This window comes from Leptidea sinapis, chromosome 10 (assembly GCF_905404315.1).
Source record: "Leptidea sinapis chromosome 10, ilLepSina1.1, whole genome shotgun sequence".
Lineage (NCBI taxonomy): Eukaryota > Metazoa > Arthropoda > Insecta > Lepidoptera > Pieridae > Leptidea > Leptidea sinapis.
The window spans coordinates 13740549-13763494 of record NC_066274.1 but is presented as its reverse complement, the minus strand read 5'-3'; the positions used below and the strand labels follow the sequence as shown (position 1 = coordinate 13763494).

At 37.1% G+C, this 22946-nt stretch overlaps 1 protein-coding gene across 5 annotated transcripts in view; it reads right to left on the bottom strand.

Moving 5' to 3' along the window:
- LOC126966314 (septin-7) overlaps positions 1 to 22946 on the bottom strand; it is an 80800-nt gene that overhangs the window by 38863 nt on the left and 18991 nt on the right. Inside the window, exon 1 of one of the 5 annotated variants that reach the window (XM_050810291.1) lies at positions 14529 to 15181. The exons of 1 other annotated variant lie outside the window; for it this stretch is intronic. In XM_050810291.1, coding sequence (XP_050666248.1) covers positions 14529 to 14954 — 426 coding nt within the window. In that variant the 5' untranslated portion in view covers positions 14955 to 15181. Of the gene's footprint in view, positions 1 to 11656; positions 12354 to 14528; positions 15182 to 22946 lie in introns of those variants that run through there. 3 more of the 5 variants (XM_050810293.1, XM_050810294.1, XM_050810295.1) reach the window with 3 other exon arrangements.

Below are 22946 nucleotides of genomic sequence, written 5' to 3'. Positions count from 1 at the left end.
TAAAAGTCTAAGCCAATTTAAATGTGTGGGCGTCTATTATACCACACAATTCTTAGACTACACCCTAATTATTATTTAAATTTTCATTCACCAACACTTCTGATACCTTAATTGCTGTACATACCTGTCCATATTTAAAAAAAAGGGGCGCGGTTTAAAATACTGACCCATAGCATGAAGAATTTGGTTTGGTTAGGTTAGATTTTAGAATGGAATAGGTTCGCAAATCATGCAATAATTAATAGTTATGATACGTTTGATACACTTAACATTAAGGCATCATTTAAAATGCTCTCACAACGATGCGTACTTGAACTGCTTAGCATAACTTGACATTATGAAGGGTCCTTCAGAAGTGGGAGAGAACTTGCAGTCATTAAGTACCGTATAATTTAATTATTATAAACTACGCAGATTTCTTTAAAATAATCTTTTATTTTTTGATGTTCGTCACACATACACATAGCGATGGTTTGCCAATATTTATACAATTTTTGAATAGGACCTTTTATCCCCGAAATTGCATGGCTTAACAAAAAATGTTTTCAATTTATTATTCTACATAGTGCATTGGCAACTTCAACAAGTGTCGAAAAAAATCCAAAAGAATTGTTGAAAACTTTTTTTATTTGTAAAAAATACATGATAAATATAATAAAAATAAATAAATAAAAAAATAAATAAAATAAATAAATGATAAATAAATGAATAAATGAATAAAGATACCACAACTCGGCCATTATACCGCGACCAAATAAAATTTTAAAATTTTGTCATTCTTGACAATAACAGAACGGTGTGCGCTTAAATGAAAACTGTACTGAAGTAAAAACGTCATCAAGGCTAAGTTATTAATGCAAAATAATTAAATTTTTTGCTCTAAACTCATTAACAAAAATATACATATAAATTAAAATTGTGTATAAATGGGTCTGGTAAATTTTGCATTTTCAAACTAATTAAGCTCTTTAACTTAATAATCGACTCGAGTAAGGAGTTGGGTCTGCCAAACGAGTGTTACAACGCCGAGCGTGACAGATCATCCTCAATAACCGCAAAATAAAGTAGTCGCCTCGGGACGCTCGACAGAACTGTTAACTTAAACTAATCTAAGTTGAACTATTTAACATTGAAATTGTTTAACTTGAGATAAGCTTAGGTTATTACTTAAATTTTATTTATAACTAGCTGACCCGGCAAACGTTGTTTTGCCATATAAAGTATAATTCACGCGATAGTTTTATAAATAATAAATAGCCTATGTGTTATTCTGATGAGTAAGCTATATTATTGCAAAGTTTCATCAAAATCCAATCAGTAGTTTTTGCGTTAAAGAAGTTCAAATATACATCCAGACATACAAACTTTCACATTTATAATATTAATAGGAAGTAATATATTTTATTTTTAGTTAACATTCTTGAATATGAATGTACATTATTAGTTTCATTATTTATTCTTACAAAAGTAACAATTGGTTAGAGTGAGAGGGGAGGGGCCTACCTACCGCTGCCGTATGCGTGAGAGAAAGGGAAGCCAGACAGACTGGCAGCGTAACGCGTTACGTTACTTAGCTCTCCAATAAGGAATTATCGCATCAAACTATATAATTACAGTTTTTGCTTTAAGACTTTATTATACATATGTATAGGTGTAATAGGTGATAGGAATATCGAGTAGGTACCTGCAGGACGACGCACGGACGTAGATGTCGCAGTGTTCCGTTTCATGTAAATTCAATAGCAAGTTTCCGGCGCTAGAGGACTCCATCGAGACAATAATAATACTAGGCGAGAGTACATACATCGTAATTCATCAACAATTGATGAAAGGATATTACTACTCGGTATACGACTCTACACTACAAAGGCTATCTCGGCCCAAGTGGCACGGGTCACACAGTATTATGTTTGTACACACTTTTTATTAGCTTCACCTGTATTTAAAAGGCATAAAAAGGCATTAATCTTCTCAAAATTGATTCCTTTCGAATTCTTTTTGATGTCATTTCTAATAACTACTAGATACTACTACCGCTTCGGAAACAAATGGCGCTCTGAGAGAGAAGAAGCGGCGCAAGAAACTCCCAGCATTCTTTTTTTGCGCTCTATTCAATAAAAATATACAATATTGTACAATCATTTTAATCGCTATAAAATAATCACAATCTAGTCCCAGGCTGTCCGACCATTTAGATATTCAGCAATGGAGTAATAGGATTTACGACAGAGCCATTTTTTTATAAAACATTTAAATTTATTTATAGATAATGCCTGAACAGTGGCTGGGACTTTATTATAGCAGTGTATACATTTACCCTTAAAGCTATTATGTATCTTATGAAGCCTACTAGAATTAGTTACAAGCATTCCCTTATTTCTAGTGTTATAATAATGAAAATCACTTTAAGAGCAAAAAGGTGACGATTTTTGTGAACGTATATTAAATTTTCATAAATGTACTGAGAATGAACAGTCATAATATTTATTTCTTTAATTTTTTCTTTGAGAGACTGTCTATAACCAAGCTGATATTTATGTATGTTTGTAACCGATTCATTTGGTCGCGATTTTGACCTACTTTAAACTGCCAGATTTCGTTCAAACTTCGTAGTTTTATCGAAAACCGATGACAATACATGAATTTGATAGAATTATTCCAATATCAATTTGCAAAATAAGATTTTTGTTAATTTATATAACTTTTTCATCTATCGTCGTTAAGGCAGGAATTGATGTTCAATTTTAATTTCAACCATTATCTTTTCAACCAAGGCGTGTTTTATAGTTTTAAAACTATTTTTATTGTTAGTTTCTATTAGATTGTAAACGTCGTTTTGTCTTTTTTTATGAAAAAAGAGGATGAACGAGCGTACGGGTCACCTGGTGTTAAGTGATCACCGCCGCCCACATACTCTTGCAACACCAGAGGAATCACAGCTGCCGGCCTTAAAGGAAGGTGTACGCGTTTTTTTTTAAGGTAATTATGTCGTATCGTCCCGGAAACACCGCACAAGGAAGGTTGGCTTGTCTCCGTGGAATCATGCAATGGGACATTCAAATTTTTAATAAATAAAGCTAAGATGAAGATATGATTTTTTTTGTCTCTTAATCATACTAACGTACATATTTTGTCTTATGAAAACTAAGTACTTGAAAACACGTTAACGCTAAAAAACAATCAAAAAACCTCAGTAATAATTTCTAAAACCGCCGATTTGTGTTTTATTTACTCTCCCTTAATCGCCCCATTTCTATTTTATTTCTTTTCTTTCATAGTACTTGCAGACACACCAAATTCTGCCGTTTTATTATATTTATATAATATACGAGGCGAATACATAGTAAATTTATTAGAGTTGCTGGCAAGTAGAATCCATACATTATAATGAAATTTTAAAAAGATGAATGGGTTGGGTTGGCTTCCGCGCACAAAATGTCGGCAGCCACTGTGTTTACAAAAACAGGTAGGACATATCAAAGTCAAGGCTCCTTTGAGTACCTACCTATCGAATTATTTAAACTATCACAATTCTTCGGCATAATACGCAATAATCAGCCGGTCACCTTCGTAACAATATATTATTAATTAAAGAATATAAATACAAACAATTCGTTATTTTACAGTGAGATCTCTCATTTCTGGGATTAATTAAATTTGTGAACGATGCGGGACTCGCTTTAAAATAAATTGTTTAGATTTGAAAGGGCGACATTTCAAGTCAATTTCCTTGTATGCAATCATTGGGGTTGTGCAGGTTATCAACTGTAAGGCAGATCCAGTAGATGGAGCAAGGCATACCGAGATTTACGATGCCTCGGACGGAATCCGAGAGGCGCGGTTACTTAAAATGGTTTTACGAGGATTCCGAGGCAGTTAAAAATTTAAGAAACATAATTCCTACGAAAGCTTTCAAACACTTTTTCGCAAGTTTTCTATTAATACTCGACCAGCCTGTGGATGTTAATATAATCATTCCTTATTATTCAGTCGCCATCGTGTCGACCTATGTTCGTGTATCCGTTAGCCAGCACCAAAACAAGCCTGCTTCACGGGAAGTAAACATTAATAGGCTATTGCACGTGCGCTAACAGCAACGCTCAACTAATACTAGATAAACCTCGGGTTTGCACATTGCACGACATTCAACTATTCGTTCCAAATTTTCATTCCTGACCAAATTATTTTAAGAATTTATTTGTGAGAAAGATCGTATTATGGTTTTGAAGGGATAGCTATCAGACACAGTTTAAATAAATAATATGATATTTAATTTTTCAACACAATTTCAATGGCATAAAATGCTCGAAAACTCACCCTAGAATATCAACTATTAATATAATATGGCTGCCATTTTAATTTTTAAATGAACAAAGAGGGGTGGGGGGGGTGTTATTTATCCTACATATAATATACTAGCTGAACCGACAGACGTTGTTCTGTTCATAATAAAAAAAAACTCTTGCGGATGGAATTTTGGAAAATCCGTTCTTAGCTGACTTCTACTCGGTGAAAAGAATATTCCTACCAAATGGTTCAAGAGATATCGTGATGAGTGACTATATACGTGGAAATCTCTTATATATATATAGATAACATATCATCAAGCAAAAATAAGTAAATAAAGTACGAATGGCAAAATGTTTTATTTTTAGTTAGTAGCAATAGTAATAATTTGATATCCAGTTTTAAAGTAACATTTTATATTAATTAAGGAATTACCTGGCATCGGTATTCACGGTAACCTTCTTAGATGGCTAGAAACTTACCTTACAGTTACACATAGAACTCAAGCAGTTACGATTAAAGGCTATAATTCAAATTTTATCCCCATTACTTCTGGCATTCCCCAAGGATCTCATCTTGGCCCTCTGTTATTCAATATTTTCATCAACGTTATAGACAATAAATTTCTGAATACAAGCTCTCTTCTATACGCTGATGATAATAATAATAGAATAAAATATTTACATAAATAAATAATTCCTATTAACTTAAACAAGTGCAGTTACAACCTCGATAACAAATTACAAGTAATGAGTAACGTCGTGTCCACAGTCCACAGTCCTGAGTCCACACCTTCCAGATAACCCTAATATGGTTTACGGAGCTGATAACAGGTTACTCATCTTATCTACAGTACGGGTCAAGCTTGTGAGAGTTGTTGGACATTTACTTATGGAATTAAGGTATTATAACGTTTAGATTTTTCTTCTTTATGGAACAGAACGTGGATCGTTAATAGCGGTTTGAACTTTGAAGTATTCTTCTTTATTTAAATTCAAAATAGGCTATTCTTCGATTTTGTAAAATATATTCTAAAAATATCGTGAAGATTCGATAGCCAACTGGTATTTTTATTTCCTCAAAATAATTCCACTTTATGCTATGACTTAGACTAAGATTATGTGTTAAGTTTAGACGATAAATAGTCGCGTCAAAAAAGGTCGTAAAAAAAAGACTTTCATAGAACGTATCATTGGTTTGTTGCTAAAAAAGAAATTGTTTCTGCTGCAGTGTCGGTGTTTTCGGTCACGTGACATACATGATAATAAATTTATGGTTTTAATTTGGAAAATGTAAATAATTCTCATGTTTATAAAACAAATCAGTATTGAATGCGTATCTCGTATGGTAAAATTTTTCAATTTCATAATTTAATTTTATACATGAAACTGACCTATTAAGTTATGCCGCCATCTTAGTACGTCAGGCATAGACTTCAATAATAACCAATCGCAAGAACCATTCATTGTTAACAGATGTCGCACAAATGCAGGTTTCCGCGCTCCAATTAATAGACTTATGAATTCATTCAACAAAAACATTGTCTCTGTTGATAAATCATAGTGAGACATTTCTAAGGAACAATTGTTTTCGCATAATATATTATAAGCCACTAACTTGTACATTTTAGTTAATTGTTCTGTTTTTTTCTTCAAATAAATAAACTTTGCAAAGAGATGAATGCCTCGTGACGTCATACAGAGGTTGCATCTCTTTTTAACGTGCGTTCCGCCTATAGAAATCTAAATGAGAAGGCAATAAGTGTTATTTCCTTGCGGGACGACTGTTTTATATATATATATATATATATACTTATATTTCATTGCCAAGTAGGCTTGCAACGCTCCGGATATTGATATAGCATAAGCAGCAATGGTGTGTAATATGACGGCAAATGAAAAAGAATCTCACAGAGAAAAATCTTATAATGTTACTGTAATGTCATAATGGTGAAAGTAAACTTCATCTCTCTGTTAACATATCCCATGGCCATAACCCAACAGACTTTGTAGTAAATTTCATAAGTAAGGTCTATATGATAGTAAGTCTAAGGCTGAGATGAGCACAGGCTCCATCTCACACTGAAATTTCCTCAGGGAGCTAAGTAATCGAATTCTGCGCGAAGAATCGGGCATTATTTTAACTGTAAATAAATAATAACTTCTGATATTTTTTTAACGAGACGAGCAGGACGATCAGCTGATGGTAATTGATACGCCCTGCTCATTACAACACAATGCCGCTCAGGATTCTTAAAAGACCCAAAAACTCTGAGTGGCACTACAACTGCCCTCGTCACCTTGAGACATAAGATGTTCATTTGTCCAATAATTTTACTAGGTAAGGCTCCCTCCAGACCAAAACACAGTAGTGCTTACACAAAACTGCTTCACGACAGATATAGGCGTCGTTGTGGTACCCAAAATCTAGCCGGCATTATGTGCAAAGAAGCCTCCCACTGGTAAAATAACTTCGTATATCTTGATACGACATAGCGATTATCAAATTTCATAAACATAACGCGACCGATCCAATTATTGAGGTCGACGTAACTATTGAAACAGTAATTCTAAGCTGCACGTCGATGCAAAAGTGCATAATATGAGGAATATAAGGGGACATTCTTACAATTCAACAGCCATTGTCTTCTATGACTCGGTATTACGCAAACGAAACCGCTGCTCCTTTACCCTTTGTGGGCGACTTATTGTGTTTTTACTTTGTTTTCTACGCTGCACGCGAAAATGATCCAAAGTTTTTTGTATTACGAATACACTGAGCGTTAAAAAATCAATATGCTTGAATTAAAAAAAAAATTGCACATGACAGTAGCAAAACATCTTTGGCAAATTCTCTAAATACTATTGTATCGTGCGGGTTAAGCGCGCGGTTGGGAGTAAGTAGAACATCTTCCCTACTAGCGTTGTACACAAAGTACTACTTCTTTATTGGATTTCATTCGTAAAAATTATAAAGTCTTTTTAAAGAGATCACTTCTGGAATTAATTACAGAAATAAAATTTGAAAACAAAATTTATTTCTGCAATTGTATACTCCAATAAGGGTCACAGCGTAAACAACAACAAAAAACTTTTAATAAAAGAAATAACTCTTGCATTTAAACTAAGTAGTAACTATCAGTTACAAGTTACTCAACTATACAGGCTTCTCTATCGATCGATGTCTGTTTGATATCGTGAACACTGAATCGCTATTATTATTTCAATCTTGAGCCTTTTTGTACGAGGCTTTGTTCCCCCAAGCTGGTTTTGCCTACGCCTGAACATCGCACACCCACGCCTTTACTCTTCCTATTAACAATGGAGAACTAGGCGGTCCAAAATGATTGAGCTGTTGTAAGTAACAATATAAATAATTTAAACGAGTTCTTAAAAATGTCGCATTAATTTATTTCTATCTTAGCTCTTCATTTACAATGACAGAATCCATATTGCCATGGTTTGCAGTTTCCACAGATTCCGTTTTCCATCATGTTGGATTCTGTTACAATTTCTTTTATAGCCTTAGCTACTCATTAAAACATGTGTTTTCGCCCAGTGTATTCTCAAAAATTTTCGTCGGCTTCGGTTTAGTTCACGGTTCAGCAAAAAAAAAACATTTTGTGTTGCTTGCGTTTTCTCGTATGTGTAAATGTATAGGCGGTATTACAAAAACCTAATTTCGTGTATAATGCGGACTGCAGATTTTGACTGCCAAATGAATAGCCCGTACACCTTCCTTAAAGGCTGGCAACGCTACTGTGATTCCTCTGGTGTTGCAAGAGAATGTGGGCGGCGGTGATCACTTAACACCAGGTGACCCATACGCTCATTTGTCCTCCTTTTTTCTATAAAAAAAAGTATACAAGAGCTTTGGCACACGAGAAAGAGTGCATATTACGTTCAAAGCAACACTGCACCTTTACGATTTAAGTCAAAACAAATTGGTATCAACAAACCCGCGTTATAAAACTTATAAGAAAAAATGAATTGTAGTAAGCATTTATCATTAAGTCAGATATGGAGTAGATTATATCGATTCGCTGATCTAAAACTGTGTTACTTCAAAGTTCAGACCTTGTTGACAAATCCACAAGTAATTGCACACGCAGGAGTTAAGTATGTTAACCTTTTTAATTAGGGTTAAATTAATTGGCACGTTTAACCTTTGTACGTTAGGCAGATAACGTAATAGTACCAAAAGTGAATACACATAGAAATAAGTTATAAAGTGCAATACAAAGAAAGAAAGAAAAAATGTGTATTTGAAACGTATAGTAAGTACACATAATTAATAAAAAAGACTTAAAATAAACTAACGAAAAAGACAAGCAATAAACAAATTAAAAAGCTGAAACATTTACCCCCTTATTCATAATAGTCTGCTAACTTAAAGCATTGCTAATTCTCACTCTGTCTTCTTCTATTGACCTAAGTCAGAAAGAGAAAAAACACTCCCTAGCGGCTGTTTTAAGTTAGCGGACCATTTTGAATAAGGGGGTTATACTATACGATACAAAATGGTCAAATAGATAAACATAACTATTAGTAGATATGTAGATGTCTCTCAAGATTTGAAAGAATACTACATCGATAAGTAAAAAGTAACAAGCAATCCCTTATTTCTAGTGTTATAATAATAAAAATCACTATTTAGAGCAAAAATACAATAGTTACACCCCAGAGTAGGGCTATATAGTTAGGAACGCTAACAAATACACACGAATACGTAAATAGTCATGTTGAAGACCCTTAATAGCAACATTAAACAAGTCTCAGGCAAGTTAACAACTCGCCGGCTGAAACCCTGATGCGGCCGAGATTTATTGTAATACGCAACAAGTCAACGACCGTCACCTATTATTGTAGCTTGGAAATAGAACTGTTCAGCTCCTTTTAGAGTTTTCTATCAATAAATATACACTTATTAAGGATACTTTTAAAAAGTACAAGCATGTAAGGATGAAAACGTGCTCGCGGATAGCCCGGAGATGTAAGGACCGTTGCAAATGGAATCTACCTCTTTGGGACTCAGGCGCAGTCCCAAATTCGTACAAATTTAAATTGCCTAGTGTATCATATCAGGGAGCACCATGAAAATGATTACAGAATGCCGGCTAGGTTATGGGTATTACAACGGCGCCTATATCTGGCGTGAAGCAGTAATATGTAAGCATTATTGTGTTTCGGTCAGAAGGGCGCCGTAGCTAGTGAAATTACTGGGCAAATCAGACTTAACAGCTTATGTCTCAAGTTGACGAGCGCAGTTGTAGTGCTGTTTAGTAGTAGTTTTTGGGTATTTCAAGAATCCTGAGCGGCACTGCATTGTAATGGGCAGGGCGCATCAATTACCATCAGCTGAACGTCCTGCTCGTCTCGTCCCTTATTGTCATAAAAAAACAGCATCGAAAAATATTTGCAGACACATGAAAGGGTGGCCGTATCCACCCAACTCCATGGGCGCTGTGGTCTGTAAGATAATGTCGTGACAAGGATTGATAAAGAAATGCTGAAATGGTTTGGACATGTAGAGCGAATGAGTTTATGGCTACATATTTTCTGGTTGTATTTGTAATAAGATGAATAAAATTTTATTTATTCCTTTTAAAATTCGCCCAGCGAATCGGGCGGGACCGGCTAGTATATATATTTATAAAAAAAACTGGTGCTTTTTCTTTCATAAGTAATCTAAAGTAACGATACATCTCGTGGTATTAAACTCTAAAACAATTTAAAGACCAATACTAAATTACTAGAGCATAGGAAGAAGACCTAGTAAAAGACTTTCAAAAACAAATATACCTACTGGAAAATCTACGAGTTCGATCCAATTGAGGAACAAGTCAGAAATATGCTTCATGCCATGCCATGTGTGGCTCTCATTCTCACTTTTTGATATTGTTAAAACTTCAACTATCTCCTATTTTTCTGCATGTAGACTGACACTGCCATAATTCACTTTTAAAATGGGATCCAAAGTTTACGCATCACGTATTGGGCAATATTATTAAAAGTTGATTTGTACAAGCTTAATCAGTTTAGTACCTATAAAACCTCAAAACACAGAGCCTAACCATGCATTGTTCTCTAGTATTCCAATGCCCTGAACCCTGAAGGGATAATTATAAACGGAGTCACGAATGCCCTGCCGAGTTATCTGTCCATTATCTAGGCGCCATTGACGCTTACGAGTCGCGACGCTCTTGTTGTTACATACGCAAATAAATCAATACTGAATATACAAGTTGTGTAAATACTTGAGAATATCTATTATACTGTTTATCAAGATGTATAGCTAGCAGAATCAGGGCTCTTTAGGAGTTTGATACTAAGTAATCACCGCCGCCTATTATCTCTATTCCCATACAAGAGGAATTTTACAATCAGCGTAACGTATAGCCCAAGAGAATGTCTGCCGGAAGAAGAAACGATTGCAAGAATGTGTAGGGGTGACCGACCAAGAAACGTCCTTTTGGTTGAAAATACGAGGTCAATAAGTCATTTCAGTAAGGTATAACCTTCTGGAGTAAGGGGAATTAGGAATTGGGTTGGAGTTAATTGGCCAATCGTGCACGCAATATGGAACCAATTAAAACTCCAACTGCAGAAAGGAGAAAGGAGCTCCCTTATCATGACATAATAGAGGAATAACAGGAGCGTTCTAGGTGAAAGCGCAGATGATTAAACCGTGGGTTTAATAGAGATATCATAACGTAATAAACATAGTTATCAACTTGGACGTCATAGCAACTAACTTAACGAGAAATGTTTTGGTGAGATTTACAATTTTCTGCTATTTAAATACACCTTAATAAGTAACTAGCTACTAGGACCTTGGCTTCACAGTACCTCAACCTTTTGAAGAACTGCCCATATAAGCTTTCAACCCCTAATTTTCCCTCTTAGGGGATAATTTTAAAAAACGCTTTTATATTACACGTACAATTATTTTTAACTTGGAGGAGCAATATAAAATTACTGTCGTCTTACAACCCGACATTGAAAATGACGAACTTTCACACAAACGTTCAACCTCATCATATGTTCTTAGAGGAATTTCTAAAATTCAATTCTTAGCATACATTTTCCTCAATTGTGCAACTATTCAAGTTTGATTAGCTGAGAGTGATAGAACGCGAACTTGTCTTTTGCATTGGGCTGTCTTAGCTTAAGCTCAGCATTATTTACGCTGTCAAATGACTATAAAAACGAAATCAAAGATTATGCTAAGCACTTAGCGAAGCTTTACGTAAGCTAAGTCTAAGTATCTCAGACTAAGTAATCATAGTTATACATGTTACATGTATATATACTATATTCATTCAACACGGAAAGAACAATACACAGATGCTAATTATACGTTCGTTTACCTCCGCCTTCCTGCGCAGCGATAAGTTCCTCCATATATCCCTCGGGCTAGTCCATCCCGTCTTTCCTTTATCAGGGCCGCTGTCACCGACGCTGCTGGCACACCGAGTGACTCTAGTCTGTCTGTCTGTAGTCGCGTTACCGTTAGCTGCCCGGTTCGACATGCTCGTCACGTATACGCAAAAAACGAGATACTCAACAGAAATCTACTTAACGTCCCGACTCAATAACACTCACTCCGCTCGACTTGAATAATTGTACAATCGCGACTCAGGCATCGTAAAGCCGTTTTCACCAAGTAATTACTGTCTTTATGCAGCTATTCACTTCCACAAACTACTTTAAACTACGATTATGGCCAAAGTATCGTTTTACACAAAAATTACAAGCGCAAATCCTATTAAAATCACTATTAAACCAATTAGTGCTCTGTTATAACTTGATGCACGTCTGTATCAGTTTGAGGTTAAGTTACCGGCTGTCCGTAAGCCGGTAGGTAGGGGCGAGGCAAGCGGGGCCCTATCACACGGAACGGAATCAACAGATGTTTATCGAGTCTATGTTTTATACCCGTCCGCCCTTACACATACACAAACATTTCAAGAAGCAACTTTCACAACTACCACAGATTTTACTCAAACAAACAATTTAATTGCAGTGTTTAAACGAACCATAACTCTGGCTATCTGAATAGCCTGCACGCGTATGAAACTTTATAATAAGTCAACTCAGGTATAAGTTAATTGTAGCTAGCTATATATATATAATACGTGGACGTAAAAGGATCCCGGGTCCGTCACACTAATACCCAACAAGCACACAAAAGCAAGGACAGTCGCACTTAAGAATTTAAACCGACAGAAAGCTATTGCTAACGCGATCTTACCGCGCTAATAATAAGGTTCAAAATTAATAATCACCTCCGGACGTTTAAGCCTTTCCTGAATGCGATTGATAACTGCAAGAAGAGAACGTGCCCTAACCGCTTTTGCTTGGTAAAAAATCTTGAGAGCCGTTTTGTTAAATATGGCATTACTCAAGATCTTCATAATATTACTAAGTATTCTGCTATTTCCGCTGATAACACGGTTGATAAGGATTCAGATTGGAGACAAGAGGCTTCAGAAAGGGCGCATCTTAATTACTCACAACATATAAACGGTGCATTCATCATTAAATAAACATTGAGACATCTGTTGCATAACAATCGAATATTTATTAAACTCGTGATCCGAACGATAACTACATGTATTAATTATTATTATATAATGGAAAGAAAGTATCGCAGGTGTGTTATGACGAAGAGAAGTGTTAATTCACAAGAGGTGTCCTTATATTGAATTCGTCCAAACGCTAATATTTATGTTACATTGTAATATGGCATAAAAGGCATTTATTTTCTCAAAATTGATTCCTTTAGAATTCTTTTTGATGTCATTTCTAATATATCAGACACTACTACCGCTTCGGAAACAAATGGCGCTCAGAGAGAGAAGGAGCGGCGCAAGAAACTCCCAGCATTCTTTTTTTTGCGCTCTTTTCAATAAAAATATACAATATTGTACAGTCATTTCTATCGCTATATAATAATCACAATCTAGTCCCAGGCTGTCCGATCATTCAGATATTCAGCTTTTTACAGAGCCATTTTTTTATAAAACATTTAAATTTATTTATAGATAATGCCTGAACAGTGGCTGGGACTTTATTATAGAAGTGTATACATTTACCCTTAAAGCTATTATGTATGAATTTAAAGATCGAAAAAATAATAATAAATCTATTTATTTACTCCTCATAAAGATCTTAAAGCTAAATCAGTACAGTAGTGTTACATTTTTTAACAGTTGGTATGTTGTGAGGAGCTAGTGTCTGAAATAGGTTGACCCTGTATTACAGATCACCAGGACCTCACCCCTAGATATAAGGATCACAATTATTAAAATATTATACATCTGTACTAGTATCTAGAGAAGCATTAAAAATAACAATAGATTAATTAAATTGGCAAATTACTAGAATCATAAAAGGAGTTGAAACTCAACCTCATATTGGTTGCGAGTTTTATGAATTTTCAGGTCATGGAGCGACCGTGAAACGGTTAATGTCTTTTAGTGAATTCGACACATGCGAGCAGAATGGCCGCCAATGTACGGGTTATTTTTAACCCCGTAGGCATTGGGGGTCACTCAACCCGCTCACTCCTCCACCAGAAGACCAGTCCTATCACATAAGGAACTTGCGTGGGAATAAAGAGTACACATCCGAAGAAAACGTACAAAAAAACACAAAACCATTCGACTCGACGATACTTGAACTCAATAACTTTTATTTCGCAGCGGAACAATCTCGGTCGTTGTATTATGTAAAATAATTTAAAGCGTTGAAAGCGATGCTTTTTGTTGTGAATGTAAATATGAATCAATGTAAATCTGGAAGATTTTAATAATGACTAATACGAATGGTAGTGGAATCAAAATACCGCGAACAAAACTTAATGAATACTCATTTATATTGATTATTGTTAATTTCTAAACATAAATGGCTACTTCATTCATTATAGACCCATTAAAAAGCAAATATATATCAGAAGTGATTTGTTTACAGTGTGAGTCATGATGAAGACATTCTGTTCGCTTTGTTGCAGCTTGTATCAATACATTCTATCGGCTACGAAAATCAATTCATTATTGTTGCATTTGAGGCTCGTGTAAACTAATTCGACTAAAATGTTGACGTATGATAGCACAATTATAGGTTTTTAGTGTACAAGGTGAGTTGTAGAGGGTAAGGTCGACTGAAATAACGCGACTCCCCTTCAAATAGGGGCGCCGTAGTGAGGGTGCGTAAGATGTACGGCGAAAGGGGACTTACTGTGGCTGTGTCTGTGAGGGTGACCGTGGCAGAGGTGGGAACTCCGTTCGTCGAGGCAGCATTGAGCGGAGCCGCGGCCACCACCTGATTATTAGCATTTTGCTCAATAATACGTTGCCGCAGTGCCAGGCGCTCCAGACTGGCCAGTCGATGCGAGCCGCCGGTACCTTCTCTGTCTCTCTCTCTTAGTCCAGTGTTGCTGCCGGCGCTGAACGATCCACTGTACTTGGGTAGCGTCGGAGGCGGCACCGGCCTGGCTGAACCGCCCCTGCCCAACAGTGATCCAGTTGACGCATACCCGTAGCTGGTGGGAGTACCAAGAGTTGCCGTGCGCGGAGCGGTGATCCCGTTGATGTTTCCATTGATATTTCCATTAGTGCCGTTAATGGCGCCACCGTTGACCGTCGTGGTTGCACTGCCGTTCATCTCCTCGGGTTATGGTGCACACGTCATGTATAACAAATAAACACACGGCTGTGGGAATTAATCGCGGACGAGCGCAACGCGGCGTGCGTTCGAATTGGTTGCCCGTCGGAGGCGATTTGACAGCTCCGTACGAGCGGGTGGCGGTCGCAGTACGGCGCGCGGGCGGACCGACATAGAGAACAGGGGGGCTGTGGCCACGAGATGTTATTGCCACAAATATCGATAAACAATAACACCGAAATAGTAACACATTTAGGTCAAAACCACCTTGCAGTAACCTACAGACAAGTAGGTACTGTTTATATGTTACGTTAGGGCAATGAAAAAAAGAAAATTCATATATGCATCTATTCAATTAGGTCAAAAAATCACTTGTGACTTTCACAGATTTTACCAACACCTCGGAAGAGTTAAACTCGTGGAGCTATTCGACTTAGCGATTTTTGTGAGTAAATAATCGTAATAAGAGGTTAATTTTCATTCTACGTATTTTTTACATCTAAAGAAATTAAATGTTATTTTTATTTTGTTATGTTTATTTAAATGAAGTAATGAGACGTCGGCCTCAAACTTACGAGCCCTGCTAGTAAGCATTCGACCTCACTACGTAAGTAAGTATTTTCCTGCTCACGATAAAAATTCAAACATTCAGGGCAATCTCTATAATAAGGTATAGTTATGTCTTAAATCATTAATACGTCTAGGTAGACTATGACAGTTGTGAAAACATCGGCAAAAAGTCATACAAATCACGAGTGAAAGACGTAGCGTATTCCTGGCCTGTTTTATATCGGTTGTCTAACAGCAAGAGACTATCTAGACGTATAAATTATCTAAGAGTTATGTGTTACATTTTGCGATCAGCATTAGACAGTACCTAGAGAGGAGTTTACTACTGACTGCGGAGACGTGTAATGAATTATTTTCGGATTTATGCTGGAGTTATCAGTCCTAACAGTTTTTACACTAGCGGTGTATTACACTTTACTTTCGACAACAAGCGTTCACGTACAACTAAGTCACAATTGTTTGGTGGAAACGTACTCGTATCGTGTCTAGACCACGACGTCACCGGTCCTCGCCGCCAATCGCTTCACTTTCGACCCCAATTAATGTAAGGACTATTGCCAGAGGCTGCTGATAACAGCATAATATAACACTGTTGCTTCAGTTAAGTTTGTGTTTATTAACAATATATTATGTTTTTAAAGTGATAACCCTCACTTCTAGGATTAATACACAAATAAAATTCGAAAAACAAAAAACAAGAACAAAACAAGAGCGACATCTCAAGTCAATTTCCTAATATGCAAATATTGGGGTTGAGCAGGTTATCAACTGTAAAGTAGATCCTGTAGATGAAGCCACAACCTGAGAGATGAACAAAGCAAACAGAATTTTATAACGAGGCGGTACTCGAACGGTTAGCTCAGTTGGTTAGAGCACCGGCACGGAACACCGGAGGTCGTGGGTTCGAATCCCGCAACGTTCATAAAATTTTGTTTTTCTAATTTTATTTTTGTCTTTATTTTTAATCTTAGATCGCATATGAATTATCTCTCCACAATTTTTCTAACCAATCATCAACGGACGAGAGTACTTGTCACTTGATGGTAAGTGGTCACCGAATACTATCTTGACTAATAGTTTTTTGAAGATACACATGTCTCAACCTGGATACAATGAAGTGGAATCAAGGAAGCTCATTCCATACTTTGGATGTACATGGAAGAACGTTTTCTTGACGACAAAAACGAGACCAGCAAGAAATTCAGCTGATGATGATAACGTATTGACCAAAAATTCTGAGGGACATCGCAATTGGACATCAATCCGAATTGTCGTGGACCCAGTGCTCTGTGAACGGCTAAATCACTTTCGTGGCGAAGAGGCACTTAAGGATATCATCCCCACCATCTCCCCTCCTTTTCCATAAAAACAGATGTTAAGTCAAATTATGCCCAGTAACTTAACTGGCTACGGCGACCTTCTCACTGCAACACAATAATGCTTCACGACAAAAAAAGGGACGGATTATCATGTGCAACGAGGCTTCGCAATGCTGAAATTCATTTGAAACAGAAATGAAACACATCCAGGGTGAAATAAGTTTGCGGCGGGTTGTGCGGCTTCGAATTGGCCGGCAAGTTCGGAATCAGGTCGAGCATCTCACCGGAACACTTCCAGTGATAGTTGCGGTAGAAGACACAATTCAAATTCAAAAATTTTATCAAAATGATGATATGATGTCACTTATTGATAGTCAAAAACTACCACTCATTCGAAATAGTATGCCTCAGACCTGAGAAAAACAGGCACAAGAAACACGTAGCCATCAGGAGTTTATTTTATCATCAAGCTACCTTTTTTTTTTTATGGAATAGGAGGACAAACGGGCGTACGGGTCACCTGGTGTTAAGTGATCACCGCCGCCCACACTCTCCTGCAACACCAGAGGAATCACAAGAGCGTTGCCGGCCTTTAAGGAAGGTGTACGCGCTTTTCTTGAAGGTACCCATGTCGTATCGTCCCGGAAACACCGCACAAGGAAGCTCATTCCACAGCTTCGTGGTACGAGGAAGAAAGCTCCTTGAAAACCGCACTGTGGAGGACCACACATCCAGATGGTGGGGATGATATCTTAACTTGTGGCGTGTCGTGCGAAGGTGAAATTCGGCGGCAGGAATCAGGTTGAACAGCTCTTCGGAACACTCCCCATGATAAATGCGGTAGAAGACACACAATGAAGCGACGTCTCTCCGCAACGCCAAGTGATCCAGCCGTTCACAGAGTACTGGGTCCCCGACAATTCGAGCTGCTCTGCGTTGCACGCGGTCAAATGGATCGAGCTGATACTGGGGTGCGCCAGACCAGAGATGACAGCAATACTCCATGTGAGGCCGGACCTGTGCTTTGTAGAGCGCTAGAATGTGGGCCGGCTTGAAGTATTGCCGTGCTCTATTTATGACGCCCAGTTTCTTTGAAGCCAGTTTGGCTTTGCCCTCCAGATGGCCACGGAATTGGCAATTGCTCGAGATTTCGAGACCCAGTATTCCGATACTAGGCGAGGCTTTAAGGGAAGTGTTCTCGAAGAGCGGTGATACGGCAAATGGGGTTTTTTAGTGGTAAACGCGCAAACTTGAGTCTTCTGGGGGTTAAATTGGACAAGGTTCAACTTACCCCATTCCGCGACCTTCTCGAGAGAGGACTCGATAGAAGACACAAGTTTCTCCCGGCACTGGCCAACGTTTTCCCGAGAGAGACCTGCATGGCCCGTGTATACGGCATCACCAGTGCTGTCGTCTGCATAGCAATGCACGTTGGCGGTGTCCAACATATCATTGATATGCAGAAGAAACAGCGTGGGAGATAGCACACAGCCTTGGGGCACTCCAGCGTTCACGGGCTTGGGATTCGAGCAATAACCGTCGATAACGACCTGTATGCTGCGCCCAGTGAGGAAGCTGGAGGTCCACTTGCATAAGCTCTCGGGAAGCCCAAATGATGGAAGTTTTGCGAGGAGCGCCTTGTGCCATACACGATCAAAGGCCTTCGCTATATCCAGACCAACTGCCAGGCCTTCCCCCTTGCTTTCAATAGCCGCCGCCCATCTATGTGTTAGGTATACCAGAAGATCGCCAGTCGACCGACCATGGCGAAAGCCGTACTGCCGGTCGTTGATCAACTGGTGACCCTCAAGGTATACCAAGAGCTGGCGGTTAATTATGCTCTCCATGATTTTGGAGAGTAGGGAGGTAATAGCAATAGGCCTGTAGTTTGCCGGATCCGAACTGTCTCCTTTTTTTGGGATCGGATGGACAAGGGCTGACTTCCATGAATCAGGGACTTCGCCTTTTGAATAAGAGTGCCGGAATAAACGCGTTAGCACCGGCGTCAACTCAGGGGCACACATTCTAAGCACGATTGGAGAAATGCCATCCGGCCCGCTCGACTTCCTGACGTCCAACGAAAACAGAGCTCGCCTAACAGTTTTCTGTCGGAACTGTACTTCATACCTTCTGATGATATTCACAGACTAAGGTTGCGACGTGCTATTAATTGACCCTTTTTACCCTTATTTGCTATATTTGTTTCAGTTCCACAAACACAGGATGTCAATTTACAAAATCATACACCATGTCCAAAAATCGTGTTCCTGCCAATTGGTGAATGCATCCTGCACATACTGCCCCTCATCAATGGCATCTTTATATAAAGTTATTTCCGTATCCGGAGTGGGATTTAGTAAGAAAGTCTAGTAAGGGCAGGTCTCACAATAACTATACAACAAATCGCCATTTAGTACAACGCCTTGAAAGTACTTAATTGCGTTTCTGCATCAGCAAATAAATGGGTTACAAGCGGCAATTATTGATGGCATGCTAAACAACTTAACGAATAATGGTCAACAATTTGCAAGCAATAACACTATGTACCAATAGCCGAGTACGCACTAACTACGTTTTCATCCCCACCATCTGGATACGTGGCGTTTCTCTACAAGGCAGTCTTTAAGGAACTTTATTCTACGCATAACCAATCTATGGAATGAGTTTACTTGTGCGGTGTTTCCAGGACTATACCAACGAGGTACCTCAAAAAAAGCGCTTACACTTTTCTTTCTGTTACTCCTTTGGTGTTGGGTTCGCTTTCTACTGTAAGTGCTATCATTCACTGTGACGCTATAAAGGCACAACCAGTCCTGATATCGTGGTGTTCGTATGCTACTAAACAAGGCACTACCACCGTGTATTTTAGTTCTTTTAACTACTATTTATCTTCTTACTTTCTCTTTGTAATGAAAACTTTTGTATTTCTGTCTTCTTAATGTATGTATTACTTTAATAATTATTGTTAAACTTTCTTTTTCATCCTATGTTTTTTATGACAATGAGGGACGAGGCGAGCAGGACGTTCATCCGATGATAATTGATACGCCCTGACCATTACAAAGAAATGCAACTCAAGATTATAGAAAAATCCGAAAATTCTGAGCGGTCCTGCTATCGTGGTGTTCGTAAGCTACCAAAGTAGGCACCAGAGTCATGACCCGTCCGAGCTGGTCAATTCACCACACAAACACCAGGTGAGTAACTCTCTATAGAGCTGTATATATTTTGATGGTGAAATATAACCCTTACTTACTTAGAATGTGGCGGTTTAACATCAGATGACCCGTACACTCGTTTGTCGTCTTCTTCCAAAAAAGAAAACGCAGCCGCCAATGGCACCTATTCAAATCCGATCATTATTACACAATTTTTATGTGCTTCACCTACATGTATGTTTGTTTGTAACCGACTCATTTGGGCGCGATTAGATTATTACTTTTAACGGCCAGATATCGTTCAAACTTCGTAGATTTATCGAGGACCAATGACAATTTATTCCATTTTTCAATTTGCAAAAATAAGATATTTGTAGTCTAAGGCAGGAATTGATGTTAATTTGAAAATTTCACAACAAATTTTCTATTTTTTAGTACGGTTTTCTATAAAAAGCGTGTTTGTTAGTTTTTTTTTAACTACTATTTTTTAATACGGCTTTACTCACGTTTTTGTCGATCGCCCCCAGCCCTGTCCAGCCGCGCACTACGAGCCCAAGTCCGCAGTAAGAGGTGGGACGTTATCGCGAACCCACCACACTCACCCTGAAGAAGGACCTCCGGAATGGTCCGAAGCTAGTCGGTACCGACACCGACAAAAAAGTGAGTAAAGCCATATGAATAAATAATTTAATAATGAATCACGAAAGTTTTAATAATTTAATAACTATTTTTTATTTTTAAAATGACTTACGAATGGATCTGAATAGGTGAAAGAAGGAAATGACACGTGACAGATCGGTGACCCCGCCTCCTAGATAGCTTTGCATCTATAATGAGATAGATATATGCAAGTAGAATCTTGCACTTTCACTTATCTCAATAAATGTTTAACAATATATATATACCATCATGTTCACGAAGCATCCTTACACAAACAATGAATTCAAGCTCTAAAGATTGTTGCATCCAATATACGATAATTTATATATATACAGTTAATTCTTTATTATTTAAACACGATTCATATATTGGATGTAGCACCTTACCAACTAATTTGTTATATTGTATATTACAGCCATTGTAAAATACTATATTTGATTGAAAAAACTGGCCGTTGAGTTTCTTGTAAGTTCTTCTCACGAGCTCTACTTTTCCGAACATATAGTACATTCAGTAATTTAAATCACTAAAATATTAATGACAAATCAAAAAGCGCTCAGTTTAAGCCTAATTGAATAAACTTAATTTGACTTTGAATACTAGAATAAGTCTTAAGAAACCGTATTTTGCTTAAAATTGCAAAGCTTTTGCAGAACCCTAATTCATTACCTATATATGCTTAACTTGGGGCAAGATAATTTGTGTAAAAAGTGTGTCAATATTATATTATTATTATTACCTTAAATAAATGTATTTTTGTATTTGTCTTTGTATTTTAATGTATTTATACGACTAAAATACGTTAATAATTATAGTTATGACAAGCATAAAAACATTGTATTTGCTTACTTTCTCTTGGTAATGAAATGTATTTCTGTCTTCTTAATGTATGTAGTATTACTTTAATAATTATTGTTAACCTTTCTTTTTCATGTATGATTTTTTTATGACGATAAGGGACGAGGCGAGCAGGAGGTTCAGCTGATGGTAATTGATACGCCCTGCTCATTACAATGCAGTGCCACTCAAGATTTCTAAAAAAAAATTAGCGGTACTACAATAATTGCGCTCGTCACCTTGATACATAAGATGTGTTTCACTCATATGCCCAATAATTTCACTAGCTACGGCGCCCTTCAGACCGAAACACAATAATGCTTAGACATTACTGCTTCACGGCAGAAAAAGGCGCCGTTGTGGTACCCATAATCTAGCCGAAATCCTGAGCAAACCAAAGCTGGTGAAATATTACTAGTAACACTATAAAATCAACCCGTGTATACTGGTGGGGGTTTTCACTACAAATTAATGTAGTATTGTAATATACAATAGTAAAATGTATTTTTACATCAGTTATTTCTTATATTATGAACTATATGTCAGTGACACATGTGACAGACTTACAGACACTTTTTTTTGGTATTAGGTACATTGTTTTTTTATACGCTTTATATTAGCTTCACCTGTATGTTTGTAACCGACTTCTTTGGGCGCGATTTTGACCCACTTTAAACGGCTAGATTTCGTTCAAACTTTGTTGATTTATCGAGGACCGATGACATTACACTAATTTTATAAAATTATTCAATTTTTCAATTTGCAAAATTTGGTTTTTGTTAATTTATATAATTTTCATCTATAGTCGATAAGGCAGGAATTGATGTTAAAGTACTTTATAGTTTTAAAAATACGCTTTTATAGAAAATTTAACTAAAAAATGAAAAATAAATAATAGTTAAAAAAAAACTAAAAAGCACGCTTTATATATAATTCAACTAAAAAATAGAAAATAAATTTAAATTGAAAATAGTGTAAAAAAATATATTTTATTGTAAAAAAAGCGTGGGGTGCTTTTTAAGATATTATTATTGAATTTTATATAAAGCGTGCTTTTTAGTTTTTTTAACTATTATTTATTAATAATATTATCTACCGTGTAACTATCGTCGATGTTATTCGATTATTTGCTTCCATGCTCCATAAAACAATAGAAATTAAGTTAAAATACTGAATGGACCTTGTTGAAACATCGACAAAGGCAGTCATGAGCACAGATACTCAATTTCCTGTTAACCAACTCATTAGAGCATACAATCTACAAAATTTCTCCAATTATGCATTGCATTACGCAAACGAAACGAACTAGAAAGTGTTCCATTTCACCGATCTCTTACCATGAAGTAATTTACTGTTATTAATATGACTATAAAATTGCGGTATATATGTAACAATGTAATCATAACACACGGACTAAGTAAAAAAAGAAGGACTCCGTGTCACCAAAA